This window comes from Echinops telfairi, unplaced genomic scaffold (assembly GCF_000313985.2).
Source record: "Echinops telfairi isolate 266 unplaced genomic scaffold, ASM31398v2 ScPeMD7_7469;HRSCAF=8507_0, whole genome shotgun sequence".
Taxonomy (NCBI): Eukaryota; Metazoa; Chordata; class Mammalia; order Afrosoricida; family Tenrecidae; genus Echinops; species Echinops telfairi.
Genome location: NW_022111372.1, coordinates 22,305,554 through 22,324,544, shown reverse-complemented (window position 1 = coordinate 22,324,544; position 18,991 = coordinate 22,305,554). Strand labels below are relative to the sequence as shown.

Here is an 18,991-nt window from a genome sequence, read left to right as displayed (position 1 = left end):
AATAAGGAATCCTACTTCGCGGAATTTCATTTATCACGGTAGGGTCTAGAACCGATTAACCGCGATAAACGAGGGTTCACTGTACTTCTCTCCCTGGAGGTAACAAAGATTATGTCTTCTTTTTAAAAGTATGGTTTTGACTGTTTACATTCTGTTTTCTACTCTACCTGGTATTGATTTTGAAATGATGTGAGAACTGAATTTTAGGTGTTTCGAATGGACAACCTATTACATTAGCTACACCTACCGCATAGCCCTTTCGGTGCCCTGATTTCCTATGGGCTTCGATTCCTGGTACTGGGGGATGGGGGGAGTGCTTCTGGATTTTCTGATCTCTTAGCTTGTCTTCTCACAGTACTGCACTGCTTTAGATTTCTGTCACTTTAAATAAGTTTTGATACATGGTGGAGAAAGTACCCCCGTCTGTTTTTCTCCTCTAAAACTGCCCTTAGTATTATTGGCCTTTGGCTCTGGAGAACAGATTTAGCTCTAAGAAATGCTGCCTGTGTAGTCTCTCTGAATATAAATCTTTTGATATCTGCCCAACCTGAATAATGTTGCCTTAATGGCCCTGTGTTCATAGATGGTTTGATCCCAGGGAAGAACTTCTATTCAGTCTTGAAAAGAATTTGAAGTGCACTCATCAGTCAGACTTGCTGATTATTGATATTTCCATATCTTGTATCCCTACTGATTGTTCTACATTGCTTGAGAGTAAGAGATACATATTTAAGTCCTCTCTATAATCATGTGTTTGTCCTTTTCTTCGGTTTCTGTCACCTTTTTCTTTACATGCATTGAAGCTTTATCATTAGGTCCGTAGAGCTGACGTTTTGTTCTAGAGAGCTGAATCTCGTCACCACGGGCTGGTCTTTTCACACGCACTGCGTGCTTGTGCGTCCCCTCTTTCTGGGCTGACGACTGTGGAGGTAGCCCCGCCTTCCTCGTGTTTGCCCACGATACTTTTTCTATTCTTTTAGAATCCCTTGACTTTATGCTTAGGTCTGGAGTTTTGTCTTACATTGTTTTCTTTTCAATCTAAATATGAAGTTTTAGTGCCGTCCTTTTCCTCATGTAAATAAGGCACAGATAGAAAGTGTGCATACTATACATAGGAAAGCTATATAATGCACACATGGTTTGTTTAAAAATATAGCACTATGTTTAGTCTAGCTTCATTTATTCAAAGAAGCATGTATTTTTACTTGCGGCAGTGATCTTATTTTACTTTTTTGGGTTGTCTTGCGTTTCTCCCCCTTCCCTATCCAGCCTTTTTCTGGATTGAAATGATAAATTCTGCTCTCCCTTGTCAATTTTCATAATCTGTGTTTGTACTCTTTGGGTGGTTGACCTTAAAGTTCCAGCACAGTTCTTTACACTAAAAAGTGCAAGTTTAGTCTATTTTCCTCTTGAAATATAAAGAGATCATATAACATTTTAAATATAATCACGCCATCCTTGTTATCTCCTTTGTTTTCATTGCATGTGTATTTTTTTTAACCCTGAAATGGCTGCATTCTTGAAGGCAGGGAATTGTTTTATCTGGTAAGACTTAGCCTTCGTGTACATCACATTCTGCCCTTCCCATTTTATCTTGTATGCCAGATCTTCTAGGCTTATGTTTCTTTTTATGCAGTTTAATTCCTTTAGTGAATTTCCAATTGGGAATCAAAGTGGAATTCTTTTAGGGAATTTGTCACCGTCGTTGTACAGTTCTTTGTGTGGTAAATCTTATCATTCTTTGTTTTCAAATGTCTCTGTTTAAATATAATTCCATATTGATAGCTTCAACATTTGAAAATTTCTTTGCCCGAACTACGTCAGTGTCTTCTGTTTCTTCTTCTTTTTCTTATCCAGGGGTGTTTAGTTTTAGTTGCTATGATTCTCATTTCTAGAAATTCTAGCCCCTCAACTCCCAAAATACCTTGGCTGATAAACCTTTGAAGAGAATGTTAGCTAGACAGAACGGGGCATAGGAAAAGAGAGTAACAATGGCAGGAATCCCCATATACTGCTAATTCTAATTCAAAAGAGAGGTGGGGGCCCACTTCCGCTCTGCTTCCCCAGCACAAAGGAAGGTGAATGGAGCATAGGACACGCGTCCTTATCAGTAGAAGAGAGTGGGAATCGTGACAAGGCACATGCAAGGAAAGACGTGTCTTTACACTGGCTTCACAGTGACTGAATACTGTTGGGTTTGGGGCCTGGGGACAAGGACCAGCAAGAGGCAGTATTAGACAACCTTTCCTTCCTGTTTACTTTTTATTTCAGTTGTTGTACATCGCTTTCGATGGAGAGCATAGCTCTTTAAGCATGCTTTATTGGTATCCTGTAGCTGCTGTAACAAATGACCATACATTTGGTGGCTTAAGACAACAGAAATTAATCTTCTCACAGCTCTGGAGCCCAGAAGTCTGGCTTCTGGGACTACCAGGGTTATACTCCCTTTGAAGGCTCTTGGAGAGCCAGTCTTTCCTCTATTCTTCTGACTGCCTGGTGATCCCTGATGTGTTTAGATTTGTGGCAGCATAAGTCTACTCTCAGCCTCTCCATTAATTACTGTGGCCACGTTCCCTGTGTGTCCCCTGGGTTCACAGCTCCTTCCCTTTCTGTAATCCAGGCGCTGGTCATTGGATACAGACAACCCTAAATCCGATATCCCTGACATCCTCATGGATCGTATTTCCAAATCAAGTCATATCCAGAGGCTCCAGATGGTTATAAATTTGGGGACATCATTCAACCTGTAGCGCATGAGAATTTGAAGAAGTCACTTTCAACTGCTCAATGGATGGACTCCCAATGCTAGGACTCCTTCTAAGGGCTTGACCATTAAAACTAATGGCTCCTCCAGGGCAGGGTGCTCAAGCTGGGCTGGTTCTGTTGTTTGGAAATGTGGAGGTGCACTTTTGGTTGTCAGAGTGATATTATTCGAGGAGCCAAGAGGGCTCGTGCTAAGTCACCTGCCAAGTACATAATTCTGCTCCCAAGAATTGTTCCCTTCAAAGCACTATTTAATAGCTTTGGGAAGCTCCACTCCGGCCCTAGGACTTGGGGTTACGGTTATCCTGGGCACTGACTCCACTTCGCCAGCCTCCTCTCTCACCTTCCTTGCCAGCTCTGGGGATTGCTTGGAGCTTAACTCTGTTTAAAAGGATACTTTTAGTCTAACTAGCATTTCTAAGTGTTGTGCCTTGGCGGTTCAGTAGTAGACTACTCACCTTGCGTGCAGTAGAGGGAAGGTCAGGGCCTGGGGCTGTCATCGGTGGCTTGCATGCTACTGTGATGCTGAATAGGTCTCAGCGATCCACCTCTGGTAAACCCACCCGAGAAAGACACAAGTGGCTCCCGGGACCACTGTCCAAACAGGAAGCACAACGCCCCTGCTGTCAAGTTGACCCTGATACATAGCAACCCTGTATGGGATTTTCGAGGCTGCTTATCTTAACAGGGATCAGACAGGTCTCTTCTTTCTCCGAGGGAGTGGCTGGCGGGTTTGAACCACCCACCTGGCGGTTAGCAGTCCAATGCTTACCCTGTCAGTGCCGTCACGGCACAGTTGTAGTTGACGAACAGGTAGAGAAGGAAGTTGCCTGTACTTTTGCCTAGAGCATCGTGTCAAGAGTGGGTTGTATAAGATGTTCATGCTTTGCCAGATTGGTGAAAATAGATGTGACCGCGTTTGGCAGATGGTGAATATTTTTCAGTCACTTTGTTGTCGTCGTATTGAATTTTGAAGCCTAATAACTCAGTCATAGTGCGGTAGCAGTGACAACAGCAAAATTGAACAGCCACTGATTGAGCCATGATCATGAAGCACGACTGCTTAGAGTCGAACCACATCCTCCCCACGCCATCGGCTCAGAGCCTGCACTGCACAGGCGTGGCTTTAGCAATTGCTTTGCGTGTTGACCCACATTTCCTTGGTCTTCCATTTTGCAGGCCACAGTCTCTGCAGTGAGCAGGGCAGTAGTGCCGAGACTGCAGCCGAGGAGACCGACGGGCCAGACCTGGAGTCCTCCGATGAGACTGACCACAGCAGCAAGGTGAGAGGGTTTCATTTTCACATCCCGTGTGCCCGGACCACCACGGAATCACAGCGGGCATGACGCCTTTGCAGCCCGTGCAGGTCGAAGCCTCCCCAAGGGATGGAGTGTGTCTGAGTCTGCGAGGTTGCTAAACAGCAGCTTGTGAAATCCGGATGCCAGTCCTGATAATAAGCTCACATGCGAGAATATGTGGCAGAAATCACTCGTAACGAATCAGAGCCCGTTCCCTTTAATTTCTGCCACTGCTGGAGTTCCCGGTGGATGCTGTAATTCCATCCTGTTTCCTCCTTAGCTCTTCATTTGCACTCATGAGACAGCACCCAAAATGTGTGTGGTTGGGTGGGCTATACCGTCTCGCTATTTACGGGTTCTGTAATGAGATACTTTTGCATGATCGGCGTTCAACGTGTTAAACATGAGCATCTTTTACATTAAAGGGAGAGAAAACCATCTCTGTCTTTGTCTGAGAAGATTGTCCCGCAGTCATTTGAGCACTGTGAGCATAATCTTCCTGGGAATCTTTGGTGCAAGGCCTGAAAGCCATCTCCCACAATTCCTCATGCTCTGCTTCTTCTTCATAAAGAATCCCAAGGCCAAGTGCCTCTTTTACACCAGTCTCCAGAAACACGCCTCCGTTTAAAACGCAGTGTTACTCTACTAAAGTCCAAAAACCCACCCTTAATCTTTTTTATAATGTTGATTTATTTATATCGATCCGCTAGCTTTCTATAATAAATTTGTTTTGACATTTACTAGTTATTGATGGGGTCACTTGCATAACTTTAAGCTATATCATTGTTTTTCTTGCCTGCAAAATCAGGATGACTTCCACATTCCTCCAAATGCTTGGGTTATTGGGTGGGTGAGCAGCACAAGCTGAGGTGTAAGGCTACTAACTGGAAGGTTGGCGGTTTGAACCCACTCAGGGCCACTCTGGAGGAGAGGTCTGACGCCCTCACGAACACTGTTAGGAGTAGACTTCCACTCAGTAACATGCAGGGTCACTATGAGTCAGAATCTATGTGGAAACAACAGGGTTTTTTAATTTATTTTTTACAGTTTTATTGGCATGTAATCCACATATCATATAATTCAATCATTCGATCATATCAAGAATTGTACTATCATTACCATGATCAATTTGAAAACATTTTCTCTTTTTTTACCCCCATGATTAAATTGCCTTTAAAATGGGTTAAAATTGCATTCAGTTCTGGTGCTGCCTCCCCTCCTGCCTTCACTGTGTACTCCCGAATTCCCCTCAGGAGCCCTCCTTCTTTCCACAGTGCCCCCCCCCCACCCCCAACATCCCCTGCAAACCCTTGCATCAGTTAGTCTCTCTATGCATCCAGTCCCCTGTATGCTTCACAAACTGGTAAACCCAACAGAAGCAATAAAGAACAAAAACAAAGCGGTAAAGATAAAGCAAGTTTAAAAGGATGATAAAAATACAATGAGTGAGGTAGTTAGTTTATTGCACCAACCTGGCCGATAAACACACGTGGGATTAATTCAAGGGCGGAGGGATAAATGGCTCGGTGAGCCCCGCCTTTCTAGTTCTCGGGGCTCTTGCTTTCTGATAGTCGCACCAGGGTGCAGCTGCCTTAGCCAGTTCCCTGCTTCAGCTGGCAAGGCTCACTTCCTGCAAGACATCCCCAAGGAGAAGCTGCATGGACCTACCCCGATGCAGCCCTGGGTGCTGGAGCAGCCGTGTGGAGACCCCTGCCAGCGCTGAGATGCTTACACATTCACTGACTCGGCTTTCCTCCTGCAGTTGGCATCATTGTGTCTGTTTTGTGAGATGGAGGAGGACTTTGTGGATTGGTGTTGGGCATATGTGTTAATGTTAGACTTGTGGGCTTGGGCAGCACTGGGTTGGGATATTTTCTTGATGCGCACTTAACCTTTACATAAATTCTCTTATATATGAGTTTCTGTGGATTTGTTTCTCTACAGTACCTAGACTAACACAATGAGTAAGAAAGAAAAGACCACTATCGATATTTAAAAGTCTGGGAAGAAATTTTTTGTCTTGGAACAACTGGTTTTTCAAGTGATATCTCTATGGGAAAACGCTGCTCATGGCAACACTCTTCCCTCTGCATAGTGATTATTAAAGCTGTGTTTCTGTGTGTTTTCTTTCTTGTCTGTGGGCATGCGCTTTTCTATAGGATTCTCTTGGGTGCATCTGATTGGATGTCTTTCAGAATCTCTTTCACCACCATATGATTGTCATCCTCAATGTCTTTTTAAGTTAGGCACGGTACTAAATTTAATATTTGAAAGCAATTTTAATATCTAGATTAAAGGAGTTTATGTTGTTGATTTTTAATTACAGAGCAGACGAATGGAAACACATGTTTCATTTAAAGCCAACCAACCAACCCAAACCCACCAAGTCGTTGCTTTAATTCACGTCCCCCTTCTGCTTCCTTGCCCACTCCTGTGGAGGGCTCCGTCACCCTCACGAGAAACAGACCTTGCCTTTCTGGTCCACAATGTGGGCAGCGAGGAGGGCTTCAGAAAGCCTGCGGGGACACGGAATTAAAAGGCAGTGGAGTTTTCCCACCACCCCTTTGAAGCCCCCTGGAGTACAGCAGGAAGAAATAGGTGTGTGTCATATTGCGCACATGAGGCCATGCATCCTGGAGGCATGATTTTACAAAAATGACGTTTGTCTCTTGTGGCTTTGTTTACTAGGAGGTAAGGTTTTTAAACGTTTCCAGGCTTTTCTGCATTTTTGGAAAACGCCTTGCTTATAATGATTCCACATTCCTGGGAATTCAGCATTTCAGGTGCCCTGATTTGTATGCCCCTGCTGAAGGGTGGTGCAGAGCCCCGGGGGACGTATGTTAATGCTACCAACTCCCCCTGCGGGGAGAGGGACATACATCCCAGCATATAATCTAATCCCTGAGTCCAGGGTAATAAGTACATTCCGTTTAATTTTACCCGAGTCCAGAGAGATACAAGTGCCCCACATGACCCTATCCCCAGGGTCCAGAAGGACATCTGTGTTCCATATATGTAGAAGACGAAGTCCCTGTTTCCTCCCAGAATTTCAGAAACGGTCCACGATTCAGGTGTCTTCCATTAATGAAAACACATGCTTTGACCAAAAAAATTCAAAGCTAAAAACAATTGCATCATGACAGGGTTAAGGAAATTCGCTAATTACTCTGTTGTAGAAAATATGTAATTCCTCCATCTCAAATTTGATTTGAAGGAAGCTATTTTTCTCGTGTCCAAAACATTTGGTTCTGAATACTTTGTACCTTCGATCATCTTTAGCTCCTTGCGACAGTGCCATGTTCCCTTCCCCTGGTGGGTTTTGAGAGCGATGGCTTCCGTTTAAACGGCAGAGTCACGAGGTCCTACCTGGTGTTTATAACAACACTCGGTTATCACAAAGCAAGGACGAGGCCCCTGGGGTTCGGTTGATTGGTCGGTGTGTCTCTCTGATTTCATGGTACCTCCCCTTGGGAACAGAACCCTGAAATGTTATTGACAGGCCTGAAGCAGGGAAGGTCCAGGTTAAGAACAGGCGATGGCATGGTTTCCTCCCAAATTAACGATGACAAGATTGTGTGGATATCTGAGTAAGCTTTCAGTTCATGCAGTGGACCACATCTTATCCAGCGGTATGTGTTCATTGCTGCTAGATTGTCTAAGAGCTGTGATGGCATAGTGGATACAAGTTGGGCTGGTAACTGCAAGGTCAGCAGTTCAAAACTACTAGCTGCTTCGTAGGAGGAAAGATGGGTCTTTCTATGCTTATGAATTGCTGGTTGTCAGGAAACCCACAGGGCAGTCCTATAGGATTTCTATGAGTCGCCATTCATTTGATGGCAGTAAGAGTTTGATGGGATATAGGAGGCACTGTGTAATTCTATAAGGAGCCCTGGTGGTGCTGTTGGTTAAGTGCTGGACCGCTAGCCATATGGTGGGCAGTTCATAGCCACCAGCTGTCCCGTGGGAGAAAGCTGTCTGGTCCTGTATAGATTTAGAGCTTTGGGAACCCTGTACAGGGTGGCTCTGAATGTGAATCCACCTGAAGGCAATGGGTTTTGAGGTGGTATGATTCTGTGGCATAAATCGGTAAGCATCTGAGCACTAACTAAACTTATGTGTTAGGCTGGATTGTTTACAGACGCAAACCCAGCGACATCTAGGTAAGAACTGTATGTCATTAAGAAGTAATCGCATATCAAGGAGACACCCCGCCAGTCCATCTCGCGTCCACAGGTCCAATGCAAGCCAGGCCCTCTTCAGACACACGGAGCCGCAGGCTCCTGATGCCAACAGGTGCAGTGGGAAGCAGGGGGTCATGAGCTGGTGAGTGCAGCTTCGCAGAGTCCCAGGGATCCAAGGTCCCGGGAAACATGGCAGCATGCCTACAGCTCTGGGGGTCAGACAGGCCGCCTGGAACCACCCCTGGAGACAAGCACAGAACTCTAGCAAGCAGGAAGGCAAAGGGACGAAGAGGACTTGGCTCTGCGGATTTTGCTCTTACACAAAAGGTCACACCCCCAAGGAGGTGCCATCAGGTTACCACTTGATGGGCAGGTTTGACTCCACCCCCAACCAGGAGTATCCTGTTGACATAATCCCTAACCATCCCAGTTTAGCAGTTCAAATCTACCCTGAAGCACTCCAGAAAAACAGAAACATGACAATTTCCTTGTGAAAGCTCGCAGCCGTTGAACAGCCTGTGGAGGGAGCAGTCCCCCCCTGTACTCCCTGGGGTTGCCAGGAGTTGGAAGTGACGCTACAGCAGCTGATAGTTGGTGTAATTCTGTACCCAGAATGACTACCTAATTTGGCCGTGATGCAGATTTAATGTTCTTTATCTGAAATATTTTATTGTTCAATCCAAATCACTCCACTGAAAGAGCCTCCAGTGAATGGCATTTCTCATGTAGGCGATTTCAGACCTGTCATGGAGTAAACAGGTGGAGACTGGGTAATGGTTACCTAGTCGACTGGAACTGTTTCACAACACCTCTCTCTGGGGGAGAGACTCCCCTCTCCCTTCCTTTGTAGATGAGGGGCTGGGCAGGATGAAGACCACATAGCTCCTTGGTGGCCACAGCAGACGCACACTAGGCCTTGTGTTGTCAACAGCTGTGTCTTATGGCCCAGGGCCAGATGCGTAAGGACTTGTATTGAAGGAGTCCCTGGTCCCCATGAGTGGCATTCAACTGTATAACAGTGAATTTCAGTGGGATGGGCAGTGCAAATGGTTAACACTCTTGACTGGTGGTTGGAGGTTCAAGTCTACCCAGCGATGCGTCTGAAGAAAGGTCTGGCCATCTATCTACATCTGAACAACCAGCATTGGCACGCTGTGGATCCTGGTGCTGCCCTGGCACAACTGGCATTGACACGCTATGGATCCCGGTGCTGCCCTGGCACAACCGGCATTGACACGCTGTGGATCCCGGTGCTGCCCTGGCACACCCATCATGAGTCAGAATGGACTCAGTGACAGTTGGGCGTTGCTTGCAGTTATTTTGCTAACCAGACATTTGCTCTCCAATCTACCCAGAGCCACCTCAGAAGAAAGGCCTGGCCATCAGCCATGGGAATCCCCCCGGAACTGAGGTCTGCTCTGTGAAATGCGTGGGGTTGCCATGAATGGAAACTGACTGGAAAGCACGTGGCTTGACTGCTTATTAAATATTGGTAAACCATTTGCTTTCCACTCAGTTTCCGTAAAAGAACAAAGGAGCTAATTCATTCGTGGTACTGTAGGTTAATTAGAGTCCTAGTCATTAGCATCTTAACTATTTTCTTCTGCTTCAAATCTCCGAGTATCTTCCTTTCTCTTACTGTGGTTTAAAGTAGGAATAAGAAGTGCCTTTAAGCAGCTTGGTTCCAGTTAAGTATCTTTCGTCGCATCTCCTGTATCCATATGGAATGTTCTTGAGCATAAACTGAAAGTGAATTCGCTCAGTTACAAGACCCTGCACACAAGGAGAGCTGCGTTCATTCCCCTGTCCGGAATGATGACCAGGCTGGGGGTGGGGCATCAACAGCTGATAACATAATTTTAAAATTCCAGCGGAATATGTGTAGGTTGTTTCTTTCTTCTTTCGCATTTTGCTGTTCTGTTCTAAAGGAAGCTCTTTCAGAGGCTAGGGGGAAGGATGAAGAGAATGCATGCTGGAGTCGCAGGCAGTTTTCGCCTTTGTTAAGTAGCCATTTCGGGGCTGCGCACAGCCTTTCAGGACTGAGCAAGTACATAATTCCCCACTTGTTGTCGAGTCCTGGGGTCCCTGGAATGTCACACCCTAGGGGGTGGGGGTGGGACCCACACACTGCAGGGGCAGTCTGGCAGCTTTCTCTTTGTGAGCCACCTCCTTCCTCTGGGGACTGTGGGTGACAACCTCCAAAGAGCCTGTCACCACTGGCTACTGGTTTCCTCTGCTTCTAATCAAAAACTCTTGTGTCTGGAAATACATGCTAATTAGCGCCGGACAGTCTGTGTCCGGCACCCCAGCAGCTGTGATTTTGTTTTCCATGCGGCAAATGTACTGGAGTCCTTTCCAGAACATTTCCATTCTGCAGGAAGACTTCGGGAATTTGTTGTCCCTCAACATTGTTATTGTCTCTGAAATAAATAATCTGCTTTCGTAACAAACATAAACTAGCAAACCTGGGAGTCAGCGAGGTGGGGTCTTCCGAGTTGTGGGAGCCTGGCAGGTTGGGGCTCTGGGTTGAATAGTCCTGGGAAGAGCCAGCACTGGCCAGTCAGCTGGTCTGGGTCTGCGGGCTGGCCCAGCTCACATCCCTGAGGGGGGTGGGGGCCAGCTTCCTCTTTGCTTTCTTTCCTGTTGGGACTTTCGCAGTTCAGCCAGGTGCAGCCACAGCCTGAGCTCTGGTTCCCGGTGCTGTTTCGGCGCCTCACTACCTTCTCCCCACCCAGCCGCGCCCCTAGGTTTTCAGGGCAGAGCCAGCACGGGCTGTCTGTGTGAGGATGCTCTCTCCCGACTGGAAGGCTTTGGCTGCTCAGGAGTATTTTAAGAAACTTGTGTGTGTGTGCTGACCATGTCAGGTGGTAGAGTTACCATGAGACCGTGTTCCCGATGATGTCTGCCTTGTGGAAATTCAAGCGCAAGTCCAGGATCGCAAATGATGACAGGTCCGGTGGCTCTCTGTATCGGACGCTGAATCTGGTGAGCACGTTTGCCATGTGAATTCTGTTTTGCTAGCCATGCGCATGTTACGACTTTCAGTGGATTTGTTTTCTAACCAGAAGGTCATAATTGGGCGGGTCCCTATGTTATCCTTTCCTCTCTGGTTTCATCTGTCGACGATCGCTTTGAGAGGTCAGCAGTTGGTGTGGAGTCGAATTTGCATCAATCCATTGGTCTCTCCTTCTGGTGGGAAAAGGCAGAGTGGTGTGGTGCAGGATGTGTGTCCTTTTACTATATGATGTTTAAATGTTTCCTTTCGGGGTTTGGGGCTTTTGAGTGTGCCGGGCTGTTTTTGCTTGGGTAGAATCTGAACGTTCAACCCGCAGCCTGGAAGGGAGGGGGTTCTGCCGGCCTCTTGGGTTAAACTCCTGAGTCTCATTTTTTTCTTAAATGCATGCTTTGTTGAGAAGATCGGGGGGAAGTGTATATTGGCTTGGGGGAGTGTATTCATCGCCGAACATCAGCCGACGTACATCGTGAGCAGTTCAGGCCCTCTAGCAAATGGTGATCTGCTCTGTGAACCTAAATCACGGCGAAAAGTTTAAAATCCAAAAATAACCGAGAAAACCCAGTGAATTCATGGCAAGAACAATTTGATAAAATGACATGACACCCTGAAGTGTTGATGATATTAGTGAGCAGGCATGGATTATGTATTCATTTTTTGTATTTTAACCCAGCTTGAGCGTCAACAGGTATGTGCGTGCCTGCTTTATCCAGATGAGCCTTGGTGCTCCTGGGCCATTTCTTCTGGGAAGGTTGCTGAAAAGGGGATGGCACCCTGGTGATGGCACCCTGGTGATGGTACCTTGGTGATGGCACCCTGGTGATGGTCAGTGCTGGGGAGGTTGCTCTTAATCGCCTCTGAAGTGATGTAGTGCATTGCTTTGGTATTTGACTCCCAAAAGGCTTAAATAAAGGCGTACATTTAGGTCACTCCAAGCCCTTTTAAATCTGTGGGATGTGATGGATCAGTTAGACTCCAAGGATGATCGCTTTGGAACTCTGAACTATGAAAAAGGCCTTTAGTGGTTGCATAACAGGAAGCGCTTAAACAGCTGGTCAGCAGGAGTAGCTGTTGCGCCCATCCCCCCTCCTGCATGCCCCCCCCCCCCCTTTGTACTTTATTTTCATCTTGCACAGGAAGAAAGGGACACTATAAACACCGAGCTCCCGCTGACCTCTGTGGAAGTGGCCCATTTCTCCCGGCAGTTGTCCCCTGCTCCTCTCCCCGTTGGCAGGCCAATTCTCAGTCCTGACCGTGGAAAAGCTTTGTGCTGCTCTTTTTAACAGTTTTTAGACGGGCAGTTCTCAGATGCCCTGGAGTGCTTCTTGGTTTCCAGGGTGACTGATTGCAGACCTTGAGTGGAGCGAGCTTTCTACTTCTCCCATTGGAGACTCCTCAGCTGGCCTCTTGCTCCCACGAGGCTTAGCTGCTTGTCATACAGCTGGATTCAGTAGTAGAATCCTCACGGGAGACCATGGTTCGATTCCCTGCTGGCGCGTCTCATGTGTCCTGTCCATGGAGCTTTAGGACCAAGGTGAACTAGGAAGAGAGACCTGGGCCCCTTCTACCAACACAGCAGCCAGTGAAACCCTTGTAGCTAACAGTGGTCCTGTCTGCATCCCTTCACAGTAAGTCGTAGGACCGGGCAGCATTTCCTCCCATTACGTAAACATTGTGTGTGAATGGGGCCAACTGGACTGTGGCAACCACAACAAGCCCCAGGAAGCGCGGCTTTGGAAGTTCGTTGAGAATCTACCTTTCTGGGCACTTCGGGCTACACTGTTTGGTGTCTGAAAGGCAAGAGGCCGCCTCCTGTCCGCCATAGAGCAGGAGAATGCTGCCCCCCCCCCCCCCCTTACCTGCAGGAGTTAGGGAACTGCGTGGTGACGTTATTCCATAGACTTTGACGTGGAGAAGTTTGCTCACACTAAGGAGAGAGAGGATTTTAAAGCTTGGCCACCATAAGAAAATTTCTACATTAGAGATAGTTTGCAACATGCAGCAAAAGCCCCTTGATCTCATGGCAGCTCCATGCATGTCAGAGCAGAGCTCTGCCCTGCAAGGGGTTTGTTTTGGTTCAGTGGCCGATTGTTCACAATGAGATCGTTAGACCTTCTGTATTCGAGCTTACATTCCATGCACTCCATTTGTAGAAGGCCATAGGTTTGGAGTTTTCACTAGGGTCTCATTTGTACCCCAGATACTTTCAGGGTGTCTCAGATGGGCTTGAGCCACTGGCTTTTCAATAAGCCATCGAGTGTAATAATTATTTGTACCACCCAGGGACTAGAGGTAGTCTATACGTCCTTCAAATTATTATTACTTTATTATATATATATATATTTCCCCCAGGACAAAAATGTTGTTAAGAGCCTTTGACAGTACTTATGTGCCTCAGAATTCTGTGTTTAGAAGTATTCGGCTTAAATGACATAATTGCGAGTGTTCATCTGAACTGGTTCATTTGACCCTGGGTTCATTTTGACTGGGTGCCTGTGACAGCCTGAGCGCTGACACCTTGAATCGGTACAGGATGGCAGTGGAGGAATAGCTTTGCCCCTGCTCCACCTCAGAGACCCCCTGACTAAATCAATCCATCTGTTTAGGAATGTGCCTCCTAAGGAAGGGATGCCTAGGGCTCTAAACTGTCAGGGGGTGACCCAGGGGGGTTCTCCGTGATTCCTGGGATGTTCATGGCATTTCCTAAAATAACCCAGGACTCTGCTAGGACATGGTGAGAGGTGAGGCGGGAGAGAGGTGAGTAACTGGGGCTGTTGAGGAAGATGGTTGAGCGGGAGACAGCTGTATTTTGAGTAGCCCTAACCCACATCCCGCTGATCTCAGTTTTCCCAAGGGCTTGCTTAAAACTTAGGATGCCAGACCTTGGAGCTGGTGAACTTTAGACAATCTAAATCAGGAACCTGACTGACAGGCTTAAAAATGGAAATCTCAAGCTATTTATGGTGGGGGAAAATTGACTGAAAACCCCGAAACTATCCCCTAGTCACCCTCCATTATTGTGTCCAGAGGTGGCTGAGAACGGTGGACTACCCATTGTGGCTGTGCAGGGACGTGTCACTTGCAGGTCCATGCGTTTCTTGTTTGGGCAACTCACCTGAATAATGAAAATAGGGAGGGGTTTTCTGAACCGCTGAGGGGATTGTGAGGATGGTGTATCTGTCATGAATTGTCACTCTGATACTATTTGTGTTTGCATGAAGGGCTGTGGTTTTATTGGGGACACTAGAAAAACTCTGTGTAAATGAAGGTGCCGGTCATACGTTTGTTGTGTTCGGTTTCTTTGCTAGGTGCCCAATCCAAGCAGAATAGGAGAGTGCAGCCTAAGGGTCCAGGGAAGATAGTTGTTATTGTCAGGTGTCAGCATTCTCTGTCTGTGAATTTCCCTTTGGGGGAGGGTTCCCTTTTCTGGCCTCCAACATGACTATATTACAATCCAGTTGACTATTACAATGACCACTGGACCATGTAAAGGACTTGCATACAGTTTCGAAGGATGGAACTATTTCATTTATTTCTACTGAAACTACTTTCACTAAAATCCAAGTTGTTTTCCCTTTATAAATAGGTTTACTGAATCACACACCATACAGTTCACCTCTCCAGGGGGTCACTTGCAGGAACATTCCTTGTGAGTGAGTTCAGGGTCTGAGGGAGACACTTCCAAATAGAACCTACGAGAACTCCTGTAAGGGATAGCTGCTTGCTGGCCTGTCGGACTAGGTTTAGCAGTAGCAGTACATAAACTGAGATAAGTAGTAGAAGAGAATCAGGATAATGACTCTGCAGATTAGGATCCTGGCTGTACTCTCTCTTGTCATGACACTGCTGCTAATCTACCCTTTTGGTTGAGTTTCCATAACTTTGTGCTGTAATTTGATTGTTCTTTCCATTTCAGAAAGGACCCCTGGTGGTGGTGTGGGTTCCACATGGGACTGTTTAAATCTATCAGTTACTCACTCCTCGGGAGAAAGATGAGGCTGTCTGCTCCCGGAGAGTCACTGTGAGTCTTAATTGACTCGGTGGCAGTGGGCTTGGGTTGTTTTTGTTTGTTTGTTTTAGTGTTTCCTTGCCGCTTCAGTAAAGAGGAAACAAGACTTCAGGCCCGTTCAGTTAGGGTTGTGGTCGTGAATTCAGAAATACATTTTTTAAATCTAGGTGGAGTGAAACAATAACCAGAACAGGAAATGTATTAGTCAAAGCCCTGGAGTGGGGGAGTTGGGAGAGGGAGAGGGAGCCCTGCAAGGCGCCCGTGTGGGAGACTGGACTATTGCCAGGGCTCTGAAGAGCAGCACACAAACTGGCGAGGTCGGCTGCCATCTCTGATCAGGGATGTGCTGTTGCCAACAAGAGGGTTGGGTGTTACGCAGTACGCACACTGCTCTCGTTTTCTAAGAGCGAGATTACGTTTCTAGCAGGCCATCAATCTGTAATTTTTCCTGTTAATTATTGTTCCAGGATATCTACACTTTACAAATTTGGGTTATTCGGTTTAGTGCCATTTGCCGTGATTGAATTGAGAAGAACTGGTTTGAAGCCCTGCGAGAGAAAGACATGCGAATATGAGGCAGTGGTCTTTCTCTGTGTTTGAAAATGGATTTGTAGACAGTACCTGGTTTTGGCTTTTGCTGTACAGTCACCTACTAACGGAATGATTGGCAGCATGAACTTGCCCAGCCGTACGTGGAAGAAGCATGTGGCAATCTGCTTTCATAAAGATTCCAGCCAAGAGCACCGTCTAAAGCAGTCAGACCCTGTAACGCTTGAAGTCATCCCCTGTAAACCAAGCACAGTTTGGGGGAGGATGTTCCTCATTTTCCTCCAGGACAGGTGGGTGGTAGAAGTCTACGTACACAGGTACTTAGGGGAAATGCTTGTGCATCTTGAGTTGAACTAGACAATAGAAGGAGGGGAGAGACATATGGAACAAACAGATCCGAACATCCAAGGACCTTGGGACGGGAGGAGGCTCCCTCACCACCTGTGCTATGCAGATCACACAACATAACCTTGCTTGCAAAAAAGGAAGAGGACTTGAAATATTTACTCATCGAAATAAAGACTACAGCCTTCAGTGTGGATTATAACTCAATGTAAATGATGACCCAAACCCTCACAGCTGGGTGAACAGACACCCCGATAAACAGCAGACACCCCAAAGGGTGCAGTGTCAAGGAGTGCATTTTGCTTGGATCTGTAGTCAACGCTCATGAAGCAGCAGGCAAGAAACTCAGCGACATCAGGCATTGGGCCTCTCTGCTGCACAAGGCCTGCTGTAAGCGTTTAAGGGCCAAGCTGGCGTGCGTGGAGGACTAGTGTGTGCCTGTCCCAAGCCTGGGCATTTTCCTTTGCCTCACATGCATGTGCAAGCGGGACGGTGAATAAGGAAGCCTGGAAAAGAAGCGATGCCTTTGAACCACGGTGTTATAGAAGAATTTTGAAGGACGCCAGATGGCCAAAATAATAACAAACAACCCTGGTTTGAAGGAAGTTTAGCCACAATGCTCCTGAAAAGTAAGGATGTTGAGACCTTTTCTCGCGTCCTTTGGACATGTTATCAGGAGAAGCCAGTCCCTGGCACAAAACCGCATGCTTGGTAAAGTGGAGGGTCCGTGAAACAGGCAAATCCTCACGGGGATGGATGGACACAGTGGCTGTAACAACAGAATCATGACTGAGGACGGTGCAGGGTGGGCAGTGCTGCCTCTGGCAACAAGCTAGGGTTTGTGCTCCAAGATATCCATGGGAGCCACTGGAGGACCAGCTTTAAAGAGCCAGGTCTCAAATAGGCCCGTTCTCATTTGACTACCTGCTGAAAGTTGTCCATTCCATCTCGGACATACGGAGTCAGAGTGTACATCTTAACAGGAACGCAGGGGATTCTTACAGATCCCCAGGTGACGCGCATGTCTAGATACACCAAGCTGCATCGGGGGTCTTGTAAAAATGTAGATTCTGATTCCATGTATCTGGTGGTAGAAATTCAAATTCTCAGCCAGGGGTCAAGTGGAATGGACTGGTTCATTTAAAATAAATAAATAAAAAACAAACTCACCACTCTCGAGTTGATTGTGACTCCAACCCCCTGTGTAAGGAAGCCCTGATTGCCCGCACACACCACCACGGGGATGTCCGTTGGCTTTGCGTGGCTGGGCGCCGGGTATTGGGATAGTCGGAAGCTCCCAGGTACAGCTGCTATGGAGAACTCTGATGGTGTTTTTCTGTTTGGTTGGTTGGTTGTTTCTAGGCAGCCGACATTTGGAGAACTGTCTTGCTTAACTTGAAATGCTGGAATTTGGGATCCTAGAATCCTAAATTTTAAAATCGTAACAACAATTTCTCTAGTTTTTCTATGGCTCAGTCACTTAAGCTCCGGGCTGCTTAAGACAAACTTAGAGATTCAACCCCACCATTTTCACTGCAGTAGAAAGAGGTGTGTGTGTGTGTGGGGGGGGGGGTGCAGAAGGTGTGTGTGTGTGTGTGGTGGGGTGGGGGGGGCGTGCAGAAGGGGGGGGCGTCCGCTCCCGTACACAGTCATGGTTTCAGAACCCCTAAGGAGCAGTTGTCCTTCCATGTGGAAGGTCGCTATGAGTCAGGATCTTTTGGACAGTGGCTGGGCTGGGCTGGGCTGGGCTCTGGTCTTCTTCAGAGTCATCCTTGGGAAAGGTCGGGTGGAATGAACACTACCATTGAGATCAAGTTCAGTGCTCAGCTTCGTTGACTCTCATTCTTACTCCTGCCTTTGGGAAGGATGAAGAGATGATGGATGCTTTTGGGGGGTGTTTTTTGAGTTTCTTAATTGGTGATTTCATTTTTATTGTAGAGTATTTGTAATAGACACACGCCACTTCAGCCATGTTTACTATGTACAATCAAGTGCATTAATTATAGTCCCCCAGTTGTTATAGACATCACAACTCTCCCTTTCCAAATGGTTAAGTGTTGGGCTGCTAACCACAAGGCCAGCAGTTCTAACCCACTAGCTGCTCCATAGGAGAAAGATGAGGCTGTCTGTTCCCATCAGGATGTCCGTCTCAGAAAGTGTGGAGTGGTTCTCTTCTGCCCTTTAGGATTACTGTGCTCAGAATGGACTCGGTCGTGGTGGGCTGGCTTTGGAGGGTACACTGACCTCCCCATTTTCCCTCCCACAGATCCCGGCAACTGCCAAGAAACTTTACTTTCTATGCTTTTGCCCAGACGCGATAGTTCATGTAGAATAATACCATATATAATTGCCCTTTTGTGTCTCACATTTTTCACTCAGCATACGGTTTTGAAGACATGTCCATATGATAGCATGCATCAAGACTTCATTTATGTTTCCGACACAATAGGAAACTTGACTTCAGTGTGTGAATGTATATCTTTGTCCACCAAGTTACCTCAGTACCAATTATTAGCTGCGCCTGGAAGGACCTTACCTTGTAAAGCGGTCTCCAGCATTGCAAAGTATAGTCCGCGGTGCATTGAATTGAGGGTCCGCTCATGAATAAGCCGTGCACCCTGGGTCAAATGCATTAGTTTGCCTGTGTCTCCATCTCCCTCAGAAAAGTTTTGTTCTGGTGAAGAATTTAGGCCTTGGAGGCACTCTGCCTGATCCAATTCCCAGCTCGGCTACTTCCCGAGGAGCTGTGTAATCCTGGAAGAAAGACATACCTTCTCTGGGCCCCTGCTTTCTTACCTGTTCGCCGGCCTTCACTCACCTGGGCTTGGGGTTT

General features: G+C 46.9%; 1 protein-coding gene across 6 annotated transcripts in view; it reads left to right on the top strand.

Moving 5' to 3' along the window:
- TIAM1 (TIAM Rac1 associated GEF 1) overlaps positions 1-18,991 on the top strand; it is a 472,990-nt gene that overhangs the window by 419,380 nt on the left and 34,619 nt on the right. For 5 of the 6 annotated variants that reach the window (XM_045284949.1, XM_045284951.1, XM_004711286.2 and 2 more), the window contains exon 16: positions 3,943-4,046. In XM_045284949.1, coding sequence (XP_045140884.1) covers positions 3,943-4,046 — 104 coding nt within the window. Of the gene's footprint in view, positions 1-3,942; positions 4,047-10,944; positions 11,228-18,991 lie in introns of those variants that run through there. The other variant, XM_030888694.2, reaches the window with a different exon arrangement.